At 40.0% G+C, this 17,430-nt stretch overlaps 1 protein-coding gene across 4 annotated transcripts in view; it reads left to right on the forward strand.

Annotated features, from left to right (window-relative positions):
• Positions 1 to 17,430, forward strand: part of KIF24 (kinesin family member 24) — a 76,799-nt gene that overhangs the window by 10,159 nt on the left and 49,210 nt on the right. For 3 of the 4 annotated variants that reach the window (XM_058695093.1, XM_058695090.1, XM_058695091.1), the window contains one exon: positions 16,513 to 17,161. The exons of the other annotated variant lie outside the window; for it this stretch is intronic. In XM_058695093.1, coding sequence (XP_058551076.1) covers positions 16,513 to 17,161 — 649 coding nt within the window. The remainder of the gene's footprint in view (positions 1 to 16,512; positions 17,162 to 17,430) is intronic. 4 annotated transcript variants of the gene reach the window in all.

Below are 17,430 nucleotides of genomic sequence, written 5' to 3' on the forward strand. Positions count from 1 at the left end.
CCCAGAGCTCAAGAGTCACATGTTCTATTGACTGAGCTAGTCAAGCGCTGCTGTAATTACTTTTTAAAAACTGTGGCCACCACACCCACCTAGAACGTGTTCCTTATGCCCTTCTTTTTTGTTTTTAATTTTTAAAAATGTTTTATTTATTTTTGAGAGAGTGCGAGCAGGGGAGGGTCAGAGAGAGGGGGACAGAGGACCTGTAGCAGGGTCTGCACTGACAGCACTGATCCCGATGCAGGGCTCAAATTCTCCAGCTGTGAGATCATGACCTGAGCTGCAGTTGGATGCACAACTGACTGAGCCCACCCAGGCACCCCTCCTTATGCCTTTTTCATTTATCCAAGTAAAGCTCTTGAGATTTTTGTTCTCTGCTTGAAAAGTCTAAAAAAGTGTTCAGCATGTGCATTTTTTTTTTTTCAAAGTAGGCTTTATGCCCACTGTGGGGCTTGAACTCAGGACCCTGAGATTGAGAGTCACATGCTGTACCAACTGAGCCAGCCAGGCACCCCCAGCATGTGCATTCTTGGCAACTCTTAACCACAGCTCAAATTTTTTTAAATTTAATTTAGTTTTATTTTTAAGTAAACTCTCTACCCAACATGGGGCTCTAACTCATGACCTCAAGATCAAGAGTTGCATGCTCTGGGGCGCCTGGGTGGCTCAGTTGGTTAAGTGTCCGACCTCAGCTCAGGTCATGATCTCGCAGTTTGTGAGTTTGAGCCCCATGTGGGGGTCTGTGCTGACAGCTCAGAGCCTGGAGCCTGCTTCAGATTCTGTGTCTCTCTCCCCTTCTCTGCTAATGCTCTGTGTCTGTCTCTCAATAATAAGCATTAACAAAAAAAAAAAAAAAAAAAGAGTCACACGCCCTACTGTCTAAGCCAGCCAAACACCCGACAGCTCAAATTTCTATAGAAAATTTCAATACATTTTATCATTTTCTTCTGTGGTTAATTTTGGTTTTGATAACTTTAGAAATGAATGCTTTAGGGGAAGAGCTTTTCCCATTTATTTATTTTTAAATATTTATTTATTTTTGAGAGACAGCATGAGCAGGTGGAGGGGCAGAGAGAGAGGGAGACAGAATCCCAAGCAAGCTCGGTTCCATCAGCGCAGAGCCGGATGCGAGGCTTGAATGCAGGAGTTGCGAGATCATGACCTGAACTGAAACCAATAATTGGATGCTTAACCAACTGAGCCACTCAGGCGCCCTTTCAGATGTTAGTGTAACATCTAAAATTTAATGGTATGAGGTTTCTTCTTAGAGTGATAAAAATGTTCTAAAATTGGATTTTGATGATGGTTGTACAACTCTCAATATACTAAAAACTGTTGAATTGTACTCTTTAAGTGGGTGAGTTTTATGGTATGTGAATTATATCTTAATAAAGTTGTTAGAATTTAATGATGTCCTAGAGGGATTTATTGACCCTTTTTTCCTGTTTCTTTTTTGATAATCAAGTATTTGGGATGTCACATTAATTTGAGAAGCTAAAAATAACTTCTATGCTTTTGAACTTGGACCATTTTTCCCTAGTTTTTCTGATTGGCAAGGAATACATAGATATTACATTTAGGTTTTCTACTTTTTTATAGTGATCAAAATTTTAAAAAACATTTTTAATATTTACTTATTTTTGAGACAGAACGCAACCAGGGTAGGGACAGAAAGAGGGAGACACAGAATCCAAAGCAGGCCTCAGGCTCTGAGCTGTCAGCACAAAGCCTGATGTGGGGCTTGAACCCACGACCACAAACCATGAGATCATGACCTGAGCCAAAGTCGGACACCAAACTGACTGAGCCACCCTGGCGCCCCAGTGATCGAAACTTTTATTAGACATATTGAATAATCTTGACAATTCTACAAGCAGACAACAGTGGATTCTGATATGTTCTTCAAGTTTTTTGAAATTATAATACCTGGGGCGCCTGGGTGGCGCAGTCGGTTAAGCGTCCGACTTCAGCCAGGTCACGATCTCGCGGTCCGTGAGTTCGAGCCCCGCGTCAGGCTCTGGGCTGATGGCTCGGAGCCTGGAGCCTGTTTCGGATTCTGTGTCTCCCTCTCTCTCTGCCCCTCCCCCGTTCATGCTCTGTCTCTCTCTGTCCCAAAAATAAATAAAAAACGTTGAAAAAAAAAAATGAAAAAAAAAAATGAAATTATAATACCTGTCCCTGGGTTAATGTTACTCAGTTGTCTCCCCCTAGAGGTGGAACACAGAACTCTTTTAGCATAAATATTCTATTTACCCATGGGATTGCTTATTTTCTAATAGGTAATATTTTCCCCAAGTCATTGATACTATATGTTTTTCTCAGGTTGACTTTAAAAAATTAGACTGATGGGGCCGCCTGTGTGGCTCAGTTGGTTAGGTGTCTGACTCTTGGTTTTGGCTGAGGTCATGATCTCATGGTTAGTTAAATCAGGCCCCACATAGGGCTCTGGGGCTCCTTGCTGCACTGCAGAGCCTGCCTGGGATCCCCTCTCTCCCTCCCTCTCTGCCCTTCCCCTGCTTGCATGTGTGCTCTCTCTCTCTCAAAATAAACTTAAAAAAAATTAGACTAAGCAATTTCTTCTTTTATGTCATCTAGGTCAGTGAAAAAAGACTTATGAAAACCGGTATTTTAACTTTATTCCAAAGGCGTAAGAAATAAAAATCACACCGTTGAATGGATTTAAAATAACAATGGATTTAAAATAACAATGACACTATATGATTTTATTTTATGTGACATTCTAGAAAATACGAGTCATCTATGAGACAGAAAGCAGGTTAATGGTTACCTTGGGCCCAGGGTGGAAGAGAGGATTGACAGCCAAGGGTGTTTAGGAACTTTCAGTAGGTGATTGATGGGACTGTATTGATTGTATTTTGACTGATATAGTGATTACATGGATATATATTTGTCATAATTCATAGAACTATACCCCTAAAATGGATCTAGTTTATTATATATAAGGAAAGTTGATTAAAAGAAAAATCAAATAAGACCACACATACACATGACGTTTATTTGTATCAAGTATTGATCTTTCAATATATAGCATCATCTAATATTTCCCTGTTGTATATGTAATCAGACATTTATGTTAACTATTTCAGTGGAGACCAAAGTACTTGTACAATTGTCATTGATGAAATAGTTTGAATAGAAGCCTACACATAGTATTTTGCAAATATAATATGTCTACTTTAGTAACTCTAATTCCTTACCTTTTGATTCTATGTTATATATTCAGGTTTTGACCAAATAATAGAAATTATCTTGTAACCATGTTAAAAGTCTTCATACAGTGCATCTATTTGTATCTAAGTCAGGTGGCCAACACTTTCTACATGCCAGGCATAGTGACCAGTGCTGAGTAAGAGAGCATGGCCCCATCCTTATGGAGTACTTCATAGTTTTCAAATTAGTTTTACATAAATATCTTACTGCATCCTTTGAGAGAGGGGAATGAAACTCAGAGAAACTGACTTTGTCCAGTTTACGCAGCTAGATGACTGAGTTAATATGATACCAAGTTCAGTTTCAGGCAATTTAGGTGGATAAAGTTACATAGTTCAGGTAGATGAATGGAAAGTTTGAGAGGGTATGTTAAATAGTTGGATCTTATCCACATCCTGGAATGTGAATAAACTTCCTTAATTGTATGTAAAGTTACATGTATTCCCCTTCCAGTTGATTTTCTCTAACACCAGGATAAGAAAGTTTGAATTTCTTGGATTTCTTTCAAGACTATTTCTGATTGTTACCCCAACAGCTGAGACCCAGTAGATCCTGGGTGTCACAGGGGAGAACTCTGCATACTTGTGGCATTGAATGTGAGTGGGCCCTACATACAAAAACCTGTCATCTGACCCCATATTGATTTCACTGATTTGCAGGGCATTTTCATCGTGGTGGCAGCTGTGAGCTGAGCTGTGTTGTGCTGCAGCACAGATGCAGGAAGCTGCCAGTCTACTGAGCAGTGTAGATAGTGGGCCTGTCATGGGGGGATGGCAGTGTGGCTGTCTTTGCCACCTCTTGTGAAGGAGGCAGAATGGAATAAGTGGAAAGAACATGGGACTAGCCATGAGAAGACCTAAGTTCCAATCTTAGAACTGTTACTTGAGAGTTATATTACTATGGGCTATTCTCTGTATCATTCTAGTCTTCTAAGTAAAATGAGGGAGTGATCTGTGCACCACAGATAAATCTCAACATCATTATGCTGAATTAAAAAAGCCAGATACAAAAAAAGACTATATTTTATAATCCCATTTATAGAAGACTTCAGAAAATACAAACTAATATATAATGACAGCAGATCAGTGGTTGCCTAGGGCCAGGGGCAGAGAAAAGGAAGGAATGCAAAGAGACATGAGGAGTCTTGAGAGTAATAAAAATGTTCTGCATTCTTTTTTTTTTTTTTAAGTTTACTTTTATTTATTTTGAGAGAGAGTAAGCAGGGGAGGGACAGAGAGAGGGGGAGACAGAATCCTAAGCAGGCTTTGCACCATTAGCACTGAGGCCAATATGGGGCTCGAACTCATGAACCACAAGATCATGACCTGAGCCAAAATCAAGAGCTGGACCCTTAACCAACTGAGCCACCCAGGCACCCTAAACAAATTTCTTAAAATATTGAAATGCTTAATTTACCCAGATTTTGATCTTATATTCCATTTGATTGTTTTGCTGCTTCATGGTTATTATATCCTGTCACCTTTATTTACATCCTTATAGTCACAGTGTGACAAAGGTGTCAGTGGTAAATTCTTAACTCCAATATATTTGGAGCACAAGAAACATGGAAAGAAATCATGGAAATGACTTGACACCATCCCCTACACCAATTTTCATCCTGTATTCTATTAATGGTTTTAAATGCTCAAAATCTGTCTTTTTTGTATTGTTTTTGTTTGTTTTTAAATGTTTATTTTTGAGAGAGTAGGGTAGGAGCAGAGAGAGAGGGAGACAGAAGATCTAAGACAGGCTGTGTGCTGACAGAGAGCCCCATGCAGGGCTCAGACTCACAAACCGTGAGATCATAACTTGAGCTGAAAACGGAAACTTAACCAACTGAGCCCCCCAGGTATCCCTGCTCAGAATCCTTCTTAATAAATACTTCCAAAAGCCAAAACCAATTGTTAGGAGTTGACATTGAAGTTGAAAATTAACCTAGGGAAAATATTCAGTAACTCAAACATGAAGTAAGTAGCGACCATTCTGGATTAGTTGTGGCTGTATACAGCTATTCCTGATCTCCTTTCCCTAATGCTCAGGCCCTCTGTGCTTAAGACTTGCTGGAAACGCATAATCTTTAGCTGGACATGGGACAGTGGGCAGCTACTTTTGAGACGTGTTTCTTGGAGGAAAGCTGATTTTAGGTTTTGGTCAGAAAATAATACAAGATGAAACTGTCAGACATTAATTGATTGAAACACAGAATATATATTTAAAAAACCAAAACATGAGTTAATAGTGAATTTTTTAAAAAAATTTTTTTTTTCAACGTTTTTTATTTTTATTTTTGGGACAGAGAGAGACAGAGCATGAACGGGGGAGGGGCAGAGAGAGAGGGAGGCACAGAAGCGGAAACAGGCTCCAGGCTCTGAGCCATCAGCCCAGAGCCTGACGCGGGGCTCGAACTCACGGACCGCGAGATCGTGACCTGGCTGAAGTCGGACGCTTAACCGACTGCGCCACCCAGGCGCCCCAATAGTGAATTTTTAAAAACCACCCCCCACCTGAAAAAAAGGCAAAACCCGAATCCTAAAGGAACTCATTAGATACCATCCAAAACAACTAGGGCAGGTGTGCCTAGGTGTCTCAGATGGTTAAGTGTCCGACAGTTGGTTTAAGCTCAGGTCATAATTTTATGGTTCGTGGGTTGGAGCCCTGCATGAGGCTCCATGCTGACACTGCAGAGCCTGCTTAGGATTCTCTTTCCCTCTATCTCTGCCCCTCCCCTGCTCACTCTCTATCCCTCTTTTTCTTAAAATAAAATAAATAGACATTAAAAACAAAATAAAATAGGGCATTACTTCTTACTCTGAAAATTGGAAATTAAAAGGAAAGAATACCTTTATTGCTGCCTTCATGTACAAACTTTAGTCTGGATGATCAAATAGCCCTAGTTGTTAACTGAAAGTTTTTCTTTACAAGAAAATTCCACCAACAATGATATATTCTGAAAATTACCATTTTGCAACCCCTAATGAAATAATTGAGGCAGGTAGCAATCATTGGATGAAACTATTGGATTGATTGGCTAATGAGAAAACTTTACAATGAAGGAATCAGCCTGCAAATAGAGCAGACATTTGCATATATTCTGATATGATGGGTTTTTTTTAATTTTTTTTTTTTACATTTATTTATTTTTGAGAAACAGAGTGAGACAAAGCTTGAGCAGGGGAGGGGCAGAGAGAGAAGAAGACACAGAATCCAAAGCAGGCTCCAAGCTCTAGGCTCTGAGCAAGCGGTGAGCACAGAGCCTGATGCAGGGCTGGAACCCATGAACTGTGAGATCATGACCTGAGCCAAAGTCAGACGCTCAACCAACTGAGCCACCCAGGCGCCCCCTAATATGATGTATTTTAAAGTGCATAGTAACACCTATGAAGTATTTTTGCCCAAAATGTAGAACTTGATTCTAATATTGGGTTGTGAGATTAGGCCAAAACACAACAAGACACCTAGTTAAATTTGAATTTCAGATGAATAATGAGTGATTGTTATTATTTTTTTTATTTTTTAGTATAAGGATGTCACATACTTGGAACATACTTGGTTTCTGCAAAAAGTCATTGGAGTAGAAAGGGAAAAAAGAAATGGGGTATTGCTCTGTAAGAAAAAAGATTTAAGAGACATGACAACCAAATGTGTGCACTTTGTTTGGATTCTGAGTTAAACAAAAATATTTTTGTAAAAAGATATTTTTAAAAATATATGTTTAAATACTTTATTGTTGGGAAAACTGGACAGCAACATGCAAATACACAAAAATTAAAATGGATTAAAGTCTGAAAGTAAGAGCTGAAACAATAAAACTTCTAGGAGAAAACGTAAGTGGTAAGCTCTCTGACACCAGTTCTGGCAATGATTTTTTGGATTTGACACCAAAAGCAAAGGCAACAAAAGCAAAAATAAAGCAGAACTGCATCACACTAAAAAGCTGCTATATGTCAGAAGAAACCATCAATAAAATGAAAAGGCAGCCTACTGAATGGGAAAAAATGTTTGTAAATCATATATCTGATAAAGGGTTAATACGTAGAATATATATTAAAAAAAACCCCATAACTCAATAGCAAAGTAAATCTGAAAACAAAAATAAGCAGAGGATCTGAATAGCCATTTTTCCAAAGACCTACAGATGGCCAACAGGTACATGAAAAGATGCTTAGCCTCCCTCATCATCAGGAAAATGTAAATCAAAACCACAGTGGGGGGCACCTGAGTGGCTCAGTCAGTTAAGCTTAGGTCATGATCTTGTGGTTTGTGAGTTCTAGCCCTTCATTGGACTCTGTGCTGACAGCTCCGTGCCTGGAGCCTGCTTCGGGTTCTGTGTCTCTCTGTCTGCCCCTCCCCTGCTCGCTCGCTCTCTCTCTCTCTCTCTCTCTCTCTCTCTCTTTCTCTCTCTCTCTTTCTCTCTCTCTCTCTCTCTCTCTCTCTCTTTCTTTCTCTCTCTCTCTCTCTCTTTGTCTCTCTCTCTCTCTCAAAAATAAACATTAAAAAAATGTGGGAGGGGCACCTGGGTGGCTCAGTGGGTTAAGCATCTGACTTCAGCTCAGGTCATTATCTCGCGGGTCTGTGAATTCAAGCCCCATTTCGGGCTCTGTGCTGACAGCTCAGAGCCTGAAGCCTGCTTCAGATTCTGTATCTCCCTCTCTTTCTATACCTCCCCCACCCACACTGTCTCTCTCTCTCAAAAACAAATACACACTAAAAAAACTAAAATATATTTTTTAAGATATTTTAGCAAAGGAAATAAAGAATAGAAGAAGCAAGTATGGCAAGTTTTGATAATTGAAGAATCTAGGGGTAGTTAATGTGAGGGTTTATGGTACAATTCTATTCACTTTTGGGATATTAGAAATTTTTCGTAATATTTTAAAATGCTGTGGGTAGATTACTGTGCTTGAAATTTGCCAAGCAGTTAGTAGGTGCTTTACAGAATCTGCCTGCTATACAATCAATACACGTAGAGAGTATTTTATTTTATTTTATTTTTTTAAATTTTTTTTTTTTTCAACATTTTTTATTTATTTTTGGGACAGAGAGAGACAGAGCATGAACGGGGGAGGGGCAGAGAGAGAGGGAGACACAGAATCGGAAACAGGCTCCAGGCTCCGAGCCATCAGCCCAGAGCCTGACGCGGGGCTCGAACTCACAGACCGCGAGATCGTGACCTGGCTGAAGTCGGACGCTCAACCGACTGCGCCACCCAGGCGCCCCTCACGTAGAGAGTATTTTAATATATCTAATTGTACTGTCAATACCTGTCAATACCAATTATTTTAGTTGAAGAAGCTGAGGCCCAGAGACATTAAATAATTTAATCACATGTCGCGTCTGATTCTTGGCAGAGCTTGACTGGATCCTGGATTCTTTTGACACCTAATCCAGTTATTTTCTGCTATATTATTTACTACTAAACAAACTCTTTGATGGTCTACTGGCCCGTTTAAAATAAAAGTCTTATTTGACATCTTAAAATAGAAAAGAAGAAACAATGTGAATGTTTTGCTCTCTGTTCAGTTTTCTCCCTACAGAATAAAAATATGTTTGGTGGTGGTAGTAGTAGTTTTAAGATCCATGTTTATGGGATGTCCATGATGTGTTATACCAGTGCTTTAGTATTAGTTCCTTCTAAATCCACTGACAAAGTGGGCATGTCACTATTTTGTTATAGCTAACATTTCTAAGAAGGATGAAGGGATGTTCTACAATAAAATAACTACAGAGAAAATATCAAATAAAAGTAAAAACATGTGTTTATGGATAGGTGTAAAGAGAAGGGTCATTATCCTGGTAAGCCTGCCTAAAGAAATCTAGAGCAAAAATCCTGGGGTACAGAAAAATAAAGTTCATTACAGTGATGTTTTGGCAGCTTGAATCCCAACGTACTTAAATAAATTTGTAGAAAAATTAGTTTAGTGTAGTTTCTTCCCTCCACCCTCCACCCCTTCTAAGGGAGACCTATTGCTACTCATAGGTTACAGCCTTTGTCTGGGAAACTACTACAACTTACAACCCAGGTTATCTTGTTAACAGACCACCAGTGTTGGACTTTTTTGTTCTCCCTAATTAATCAGGTGCTGAGGAACGTACTTTTAAAATGATCCTTTGCTCTCATCTTATTTAACCACTGAAAGATAAACCCAATAATACAATTTGAATAAAACATGATTTTAAGAGTAATTTACATTTGCATTAGTATTGTCAATTTAAGATGACAACCGGGATGCCTGGGTGGGTCAGTTGGGTAAGTGTCCAGCTCTTGATCTTGGCTCAGGTCATGATCTCACAGTTTGGGATCAAGCCCTACATCAGGGTCTGTGCTGACAGTGCAGAGCCTGCTTGGGATTCTCTCTCTCCCTCTCTTTTTGCCTCTCCCCAGCACGCACGTGCGCTCTCTCCCTCTCTCTCTCTCAAAATAAATAAACTTAAAATGACAACCAATAAACATTATTTTAGGGGTTCACTCCAAGATGTTTTTTTTTTTTTAATTTTTTTTTCAACGTTTTTTATTTATTTTTGGGACAGGGAGAGACAGAGCATGAATGGGGGAGGGGCAGAGAGAGAGGGAGACACAGAATCGGAAGCAGGCTCCAGGCTCCGAGCCATCAGCCCAGAGCCTGACGCGGGGCTCGAACTCACGGACCGTGAGATCGTGACCTGGCTGAAGTCGGACGCTTAACCAACCGCGCCACCCAGGCGCCCCACAAATAAATAAAACATTTTAAAAAACATGAGTTCGAGCCCCGCGTCAGGCTCTGGGCTGATGGCTCGGAGCCTGGAGCCTGCTTCCGATTCTGTGTCTCCCTCTCTCTCTGCCCCTCCCCCATTCATGCTCTGTCTCTCCCTGTCCCAAAAATAAATAAAAAACGTTGAAAAAAAAAATTAAAAAAAAAAAATGTTTTATTTATTTTGAGAGCAAGCGAGCATGCGAGCAGGGGAGGGGCAGAGAGAGAGGGAGAGAGAGGATCCCAAGCAGGCTCCGTGCTGTCAGCACAGAATCGAACACAGGGCTCCATCTCCTGAACTATGAGATCATGACCTGATCTGAAATTAAGAGTTATATGCTTAACCAACTGAGCCACCCAGGCACCCCTCCAACAGGTTTTTAAAAATGAAATTCTGGTGGCACCTGGGTGGCTTAGTTGGTTAAGTGTTTGACTTGGCTCAGGTCATGATCTCATGGTTTGTGATTTCAAGCCTCATATCCAGCTCTGTGCTGACGGCTCAGAGCCTGGAGCCCATTTCAGATTCTGTGTCTCCCTTTCTCTCTGCCCCTCCCCCCTTCTCACTCTGTCTCTCTCTCAAAAATAAATAAACATTGGGGCACCTGGGTGGCCTTAGTTGCTTAAGCATCTGACCTTGGCTCAGGTCATGATCTCACAGTTTGTGAGTTCGAGCCCCACATTTGGCTCGTTGCTGTCAGCCTGTCAGCACAGAGCCCACTTCAGATCCTCTGTCCCCCTCTGTCTGCCCCTCCCTGCTTGTGCTCTCCCCAAAACAAATAAATATAAAAAATTAAATTTTAAAAAAAATTTTTAAATGTTTATTTTATTTTTGACAGAGACAGAGGGGGGCAGGGACAGAGAGAGAGGGAGACACAGAATCCGAAGCAGGCTCCAGGCTCCCGGCTCCCAGCTGTCAGCACAGAGCCCGCCGCGGGGCTCGAACTCACAGATCATGAGATCATGACCTGAGCTGAAGTCGGACGCCCAACCGACTGAGCCACCCAGGTGCCCTAATTTTTTAAAATTTTTAAATGGAATTCAGATTTAGCCAGATGAATAGAATAGTTTGTGTAAAGGACTTAGGCATAATTCTTTGCATAAAATATAACTCAATACATTTTAAAATATAACTCAATAAATTTTAGTTTAATCAGATCATCAAAGTAGTATGACTGTGCACTATCTGCTGAAAAAATGTGATTAGCCTTATTACATAAAATTTTTTTTTGAACTATATTAAGTGCAAAGGTGACGTTGGTAAATATATTGTATCAGGCTTTTCTAGTTTTTAAGGACTCTGAGGTTGTCTCCATTACTTTGGGTGACGGGACTTGTAGAGTTAGGAAACAGAGAAAATGGCTCCAACGACGTAAGTTTCATACTTTTTTTTTTTTTTTAATTTTTGAGAGAGAGAGAGAGAGAGCTTGAGTGGGGGAGGGACAGAGAGAAAGGAGACACAGAATCTGAAGCAGGCTCCAGGTTCCGCACTGTCAGCAGGCCCCAACCCACAAACTGAGATTGGGACCTGAAGTCATATGCTTAACTGACTGAGCCGCCCAGGTGCCCCCAGGCAATCTTGTAATCCTTTAGTTGCCTTGGTTAAAAAATAGAAATGGGGGGCGCCTGGGTGGCGCAGTCGGTTAAGCGTCCGACTTCAGCCAGGTCACGATCTCGCGGTCCGTGAGTTCGAGCCCCGCGTCAGGCTCTGGGCTGATGGCTCGGAGCCTGGAGCCTGCTTCCGATTCTGTGTCTCCCTCTCTCTCTGACCCTCCCCCGTTCATGCTCTGTCTCTCTCTGTCCCAAAAATAAATAAAAAACGTTGAAAAAAAATGTATAAAAAATAGAAATGGTGAAACTTTTTGTTCTTTGTCCTAAGCAGATTGTGTTCGTTCAACAAATACTGGTTACGCACCTTTCTAGCTCAAATGCTAGACTGAGCAGATCATACTGCTTTTCTCTTGAAGAATTCACATTATAGTATAAGGCAGAGCCACCTTATGTCATCTCTGGAACAAGGATGGCAATAAATTTAAAAAATATATGAGTCTGTAATAAGTGCCCTATCAGTTTTACAGTCAAAACACTATAGGAGTTTGGAGAGAGAAATCTTATCTCCCTGGGGTAATTCATGTATTCAGCAAACATTATTTATAATTGTGTGAATTTTTTTAATGGCTATAACAAACAGCATATGAAAATGCTTATGTAAATAGATTTAAAAAGTGGATTATAATATAGTTATGAGTACAATGTTATATACAATGTTTAAAAAATGCATTAAAAAAAAAAAAAAAGGCCAGGGAGAAAAACACCAAAATAGTAACAAGTAGTTGTATCAGGTCAATTTGAGAAGGCTGGGAGGGAGGAAGGTAGATGGATTTAGAAATATATTTTTTAAAGAAGATATAGTGGCATAGTTTCAAAATTTTAAAAACAGCTGTTCTAGAGGTCCTGCTCTGGGTGATGGAAACAGCAATGAAATAGAAATAACAATAGGAAAGGTAATAGATACCAGCATTTATTGGTATATAATAGTCCTCCTTGGGGGAGGGGAACTAGTTGGTAGAGGGCAAGTGTTAGAAGGAGACTATTACATAACAGCTTTTGAATTTGGCTCAGGTCATGATCTCACAGTTCGGTTGTTCATCTCCTGAGATCAAGCCCTGCATCAGGCTCTGAGCTGACAGCACAGAGCCTTCTTAGGATTCTCTCTCTCCTCTCTCACTGCCTTACCCCGTGCTTGAGTGCTTGCTCTCTCTCTCTCTCTCTCTCTCTCTCTCTCTTAAATAATGTTTAAATAAACATGTAACCAATAAATTGAGAGTTTACTTTCCGCTCTGTGATTGTTTCACAGTATCCCATTTAATGGGTTGTTATTAACCAGTTCCTATACTGATTCTTTGTTATTATATAAAGTGCTGTGATGAATAACTTTGTACCTATGTCACTTTGTACTTCTACACAATATCTGTAAGATAGGTTCCTAAAAGTAGAATTGCTGGGTCAGTGTATTTGCGTTTGTAATTTTGATATAGATCAGTGGACTAAAACCATAGCCACCTGGGGGACTTGTCAGTGTTGTTATGTTAGTCCCCCTCAATGCCTGGGAGGTTTGTTTTTTTGTTTTTGTTTTTGTTTTTTTTTTAATTTTTCTATGTATCTGGGATGGGGTTCAGTTATCTTTATATTTTTAAGTTCCTAGGGTGATTCTGATGTTTACCCCAGAAGGAGGAGGAGGTTGGACCTTTGTAAAATGGAATGTGGTACAAAAAAGCATATCTAATTTTAAAACAAAAGAACAGCTCTTTCTGCTCATGGGTCCCATCCCTGTGCTTTAATGAAAACACCTTTTTCCTTTGCAAAAAGAAAACACAAAAAATAAAAGAATGTAGGCTAACTGTGGGGCTCAGAAAGGCAGCACGCTGCCAGTTAATACAGAAGCATGCCAGTGGCTGCTTTAATCTGCATTTTCAGATTACTACTATCTCCAGCATCTTCCCCTCCCATGGTATTATGGGATATGCAAGCATTGTAAGAGGAATATGTTAGTATTTCAGGTACGGATTAAGGGATGCAGTAGAAGTCATGGTTATCAGAGTTTGGTATGTCACCAAGGAAATGAGTATGTGAAATATACGATTTTGTACAGCCTGTGGAAATTGAAGACTGCATAGCACTTAAGCTGTTGCTCTGGGTTAGGCTGAGCCAAGTAGGAAATGTAACTGCTTAGAAGTAATTTAAAACACAACAAAACATTGAAGGCTTATTCTGTTCTAGCATCTGTGCTAAGTGAAGTTAGTAGTATAGAAATATATCACAGTAGTAATAACTACCAATACTTACTGGGCACTGAGTATGTACGAGGCATTATGCTGAGAGTTTTACAAGTATTTTCTTATTCATTCATTCATTCATTCATTCATTTTTAAAGTGTATGCTCACATGCAAGCAGGAGATGGGGAGAGAGAAAGAATCTTAAGCAGGCTCCACACTCAGCACAGAGCTCGATGTGGGACTTGATCCCTTGACCCTGGGATCACGACCTGAACAGAAATCAAGAGTTGGTCACTCAACTGACTGAGCCACAGGTGCCCCAAGTATTTTCTCATTGAATCCTAATCCTAGGAACTGTAGGGGCTATTACATTCCTATTTAACAGTTGAGATGGGGCACCTGGGTGGCTCAGTCAGTTAAGCATCGGAATCTTGATTTCGGCTCAGGTCATGATTTCGGCTCAGGTCATGATTTCACGGGTGGTGAGTTCAAGCCCCACATTGGACTCTGCACTGACAGTGTGGAGTCTGCTGGGGATTCTCTCTCTCTGCCCCTCCACCACTCACACATGTGCTTCTCTCTCTCTCAAATACATAAACTTAAAAAAAAAATTAACAGTTGAGAAAAATGAGTTTCATAGATGTTAAATAAATAACTTGCTGAAGGTCACACATGTATCTACTTCCTAAGATTAAAGGTTAACAAATGGTATTTAGAACAGTGCCTGGTACATAATAAATGCTCAAAAATATTAGTTGCTATTATTATTATTACTGAAGTACAGAGGAAATACCAGTTATCCCTCGCCTAGGGCATATGTCACAGAAGAAAAATATAAATAGAATTTCTCTTGGGAAAGACAGATATTCCAGCTAGAAGAAACAGTTGTAAAGGGACTGGTAGCCTGATTTGGCTACCACATAATGTACTTGGTGGTAAAATGGTAGAAGAGGATGAGAAATGAAAGAAGGCATCATGGGAGGGTGGGGCAGAGAGCTATTGAGCTATTTTGAAAGGATGTGCATAACTCATTTTAGGCAGGGGGGTTGGGAACATTTCAAGCAAAGATACAACATGTAAAAAGGCATAGAAACATTGTTACAGTTATCTACTTCTGTGCAGTAAACTACCCCAAAATTAAATGATTTGAAACAACTATTTGCCCACGGTTCTTTGAGTCCTCTGTTTGGACTAGGCTTAGCTAGGTAATTCTGGTCTCACTGGGCCAGTCACTCGTGTGGCTGCAGTCATTTCGTGGTGCCACTGGGGCAGAATAGTCTAAGATGGCTTCTCTCACATGTCTGACTTTGATGATGACTATTGGCTGGGCTTCCCCTGTCAGCAGAGAGTTGCAAGAGAACAGAAGCTGCAAGGGTTCTTGAGGCCTAGGTATGGAAGTCACACAGTGTCACCCCCACCACATTCTGTCAGGTAAAACAAGTCACAAGGCTAACCTAGATGCAATGGGAGGAAAAAGACACTGCCTCTTGATGTGAAAGGACCTGCAAAGAATTTGTGGCCCTCCCTGACTCCCCCAAATCTACCACAGTTGGAAAAGGTCAGGATGAGTTTAGGGTATATTACTTAGGCTTCTTTGGCCTTTTCTGTAGCCTAAGTAGCATTTCCTCCAAAGTTAATTATACAATGTACTTTAATCACCTTTATTACCTGGCCCTGAGCTCTGTTTCTCTAACAGTGGTGTGGAGAATTCCTCAGGATCCTGATTTTAGTAATAAACCAGGATTATGTGGATTATGTGTTATTAACACATTATTTGTTAGTATTAAATACCTCACTGTTAAAAGTTTTTAAGCATTTTAATGTTCTACCATATAAAACCTTTTTTTAAGTTTATTTTAATAATTGCTATACCCACGTGGGGCATGAACTCACAACCCTGAGATTATGAGTCACATGTTCTTCCTACTGAGTCAGCCGGGTGCCCCAGCAACCATATAAAATCATTTTTTTAAAGCACTTGATTTTTTTTGGTAATTACTGTTTTTTGAAATAATATCTACACACAGCATGGGGCTCGAGCCCACAACCCCAAGGTCAAGAGTCATATGCTCTACCAACTGAGCCAGCCAGATGCCCCTATAAGATCTTGACCAATTTTTTAAATCTCAGGTAAATTACTTTATTTGTATTCTGCACAAGTTGACATCTACAACCACCTACCTTTACTTACCTTTTAGAATGATCTGAGACCCTGAATTAGATTCTGAATTGATGTTTTTACCTCTTTATTCAACTAGCTTTTACCAGTACCCAGCAGATACAAATGTGATTTCCTCTGAGTTATGTTAGTTTATAATCCTCTGTGGTTTGCTATTTAATTCTGCTTTCCATTCTGAAGGACTTCTTAGCCTTTGTTCATTAATCATAGGAAACAGTTGTGCAACATGCCTTGACATTAACTTGAACATCTAAAATTAGTCTTGCTACAATCAGTGGTTGGGAACAATGTTTCAGTAGTTTGTGACATGTGTTAAGTAGACATTGCAAGATTGGAAGGAACTCCCTAGAAAAAAGTAAGTGACTTGTGTGTGTGCGCGCATGTACCTATGTATATACACAATTAAAGTTCCATTTGATAAATTACATCTGTTACTACAAATGCATCATAAGCATCTTTGCTTGTGCACTGTGCTGTTTAATTATTTCAGAAGAAAATGTATATTGAAAACTTGGTATGTTAGAATGGATTTTCTGCATGTTTTGTGATTTTCATTTTTAAAGGAATATTTTAAGTGAATGGCTTTTTTCTTTTCCTATTCAGAAGTTATAGAAACTCATTCACAAAAAATGACATCTTGGTTGTATGAATGCCTTTGTGAAGCTGAACTTGCACAGTATTATCCTCATTTTACTGCCCTTGGTCTTCAAAAAATAGATGAATTAGCCAAGGTTACAATGAAGGACTATTCCAAATTGGGAGTCCATGACATGAATGACCGCAAACGTCTCTTCCAACTTATCAAAATCATTAAGATTATGCAGGAAGAAGATAAAGCAGTCAGTAGCCCAGAGCATCCTCTTCAGACAAACAGCCTGTACATTAAGCCTCAGGAATCCAGATCTGGCCCTCGCAGACAACTGCATTTTGATTCTCCTGCTGACAACAAAGACAGAACTACCAGCAACAACGGGCTTGAAATATGCAGGTTATCAGATTCTTCCGTAAACAAACAGAAGTCTAGTTACCTAAAAGTGCTCCATCGCATGCTGCCGGCTGATTCCCAACACCATACAAAAACAAGAATTCGGAATGCCACAGCTGCTGGTTCCTATGTGCAAACAGAAACTAACACTTCACTCTTTTCATCAAATCACTTTTCTCCAATACTGGGGGATTATGATGTTCCCGTTATTCAAAGAGTCCCTCGTGTTTCACAGTATAACTATGGAATCCCTCAGTCCTGTATCAGGTAATAATTTATTATCTTTTTTGGGGGCGTGGGGGAGACAGAGGCAAGAGCAAGCCTCTCCATGACTGAGAGCAACTGCTTCTTAGATATAGAAACTTATAGTGAACAACTTCTGCAGCAACAATAGAAGTACTTTGATGGGGGAAAGTTCATGAGGAATTGGGACTTTCCAGATGGGAGAAAAATGATATTGTTCATTTATGTTCAAGCTGCTACTTGCCAGGATCTTCTATTCCGTAGCAAACCTATTTCTATTGTTTATTATACTG

This window comes from Neofelis nebulosa, chromosome 12 (genome assembly GCF_028018385.1).
Source record: "Neofelis nebulosa isolate mNeoNeb1 chromosome 12, mNeoNeb1.pri, whole genome shotgun sequence".
NCBI classification, from domain to species: domain Eukaryota; kingdom Metazoa; phylum Chordata; class Mammalia; order Carnivora; family Felidae; genus Neofelis; species Neofelis nebulosa.